Below are 1,791 nucleotides of genomic sequence, written 5' to 3'. Positions count from 1 at the left end.
AGTGCAACACGATAACAATAACAAACAGCAACATTCTTACAGCCAATAGCAAGCCTTCTTCCATTCCTCTATCCCTTTCGACCAATAAAAATCAAACGCATCATTTTACGGTAGCAAGTTTGACCAATCCGGTTAAAGCAGTAGCTTACAATTTAAAGAATCTCCTTTTCCTATTGGACAGTCCAAATTACGACCCAAACAAGCCCAGCCAATCAAAAGTCTGGAGGGGCGTGGTCAACAACATCGACTCACACAACAAATTAAAAATAGACATCGAAACATGGTTGAATGACGTCATCGCAGTTGCTATAGCAACCAGCTCCGACAAATCAAAATTAATTGTTCTGAACCTTGACCTCGGGTTGAATTTCTTGACCCTATATAACGTCGACAAACTGAAGGCAGACGCTTCTAGAAAAATTCGTCTTGGGGGCGGAGTCATTAACCCGACAGCTGTCAATCATCTCAATGAGATATTTGCTGTTCTTCATTCGGTATGTCAACAGAATGTTGCTGCCACTACCGCTACCGCTACTACCACTGCTACTACAATTACTAATAATAATAACAACAAACAAGCCGTCAGCCTTGTCGATATTAATGGATTGACATTGAAATCATTTCCATTGGACAGTCTGTCTGTCAATCAACCAATCAGACGCCACCCACCAATCAACCAGCTAACTCAGCTGCTAGGCAACAATGTTGACGTCATTTTCGCCCTCAGCGGAAATTCTCAAGCGTTGCTAAAAATAAATATTACCAGCAGCCAATCGGAATTGCTGAAATTAGGTCACAGCTCGGAATCCAACCAATCAGGAGAGAGGAATGAAGAGAATAGGGTGTTGCAGGTCGAATTGTTTGGGTCGGACGAGAAATTATTAGCACTTAGAAAATTATTTCTTTGTTCGTATCAGATGAAATGAATGAATGAATGAATGAATAAACGAACGAATGAATGGATAGCAATAAACTTAATGAATGAATGAATAAATTGATGAATGAGTAAATAAATGAACGATTGATTGTATGAACAAATAAAGGAATGAATAAAATTATATGAATGTAAGTGCGCGTGTGTGTGCGTGCGTGTGTGCGTGCGTGTGTGTGAATTTTATATCTGTCGAACAATAAAATATCATTATTAATAATAATAATAATAATTATAATGTTAAAATTATTACTAATAACAATAATTATACTATTTGTCAACATCGATGGGGCAAGAATTAATTTTTACGGTACATCGTTCTAACAGAGTTGTCATCAGAAGGGTGCGAAGCAAGAACCTGCACCATTGGTCACTTGGTCATTGGTCACCACTGGCTGTTATTGTTAATGTTAATTAATAAAGTTATTGATCTGAAAATAATTCTTTAAAGCAATAAAATTGCTATGTGACAGTTATTAAATACTGGTTAACCGTGCCCCGGGGGTTTGTTGAAACTTGGCCCGTTGTGAACGGGTGAACGGGGGAGGTTGACCCTCTATCGTTGAAAAAACATGTTATAATTATGTAATTATAATTATTATTATAAATATAATAAAAACTATATATAAATCTAAATAACCGTATATATTACAATATAACTATATATAATCAATAACACTATATAACTATATATAAATCTATATGACCGTATGAATCACTTTATAACTATATATAATCAATAGCTCTGCATAAATATATATAAATTTATATAACCGTATATATCAATATATAACTATATATTTTCAATAACACTATATAACTATATATAAATCTACATAATCGTATATATCACTATATAA

At 34.5% G+C, this 1,791-nt stretch overlaps 1 protein-coding gene across 1 annotated transcript in view; it reads left to right on the top strand.

Annotated features, from left to right (window-relative positions):
* The window catches only part of HELRODRAFT_193365 (hypothetical protein), a gene marked incomplete at both ends in the record, with an annotated part of 2,394 nt that extends 1,468 nt beyond the window's left edge, over positions 1-926 (top strand). Inside the window, one exon of the mRNA XM_009026653.1 lies at positions 1-926. This exon is cut by the window's left edge and continues 75 nt beyond it. Coding sequence (XP_009024901.1) covers positions 1-926 — 926 coding nt within the window.
* Positions 927-1,791: the final 865 nt, after the last annotated feature.

The sequence above is a fragment of the Helobdella robusta genome, assembly GCF_000326865.2.
Source record: "Helobdella robusta unplaced genomic scaffold HELROscaffold_48, whole genome shotgun sequence".
Lineage (NCBI taxonomy): Eukaryota > Metazoa > Annelida > Clitellata > Rhynchobdellida > Glossiphoniidae > Helobdella > Helobdella robusta.
This window is presented reverse-complemented; position numbering and strand designations above follow the sequence as displayed.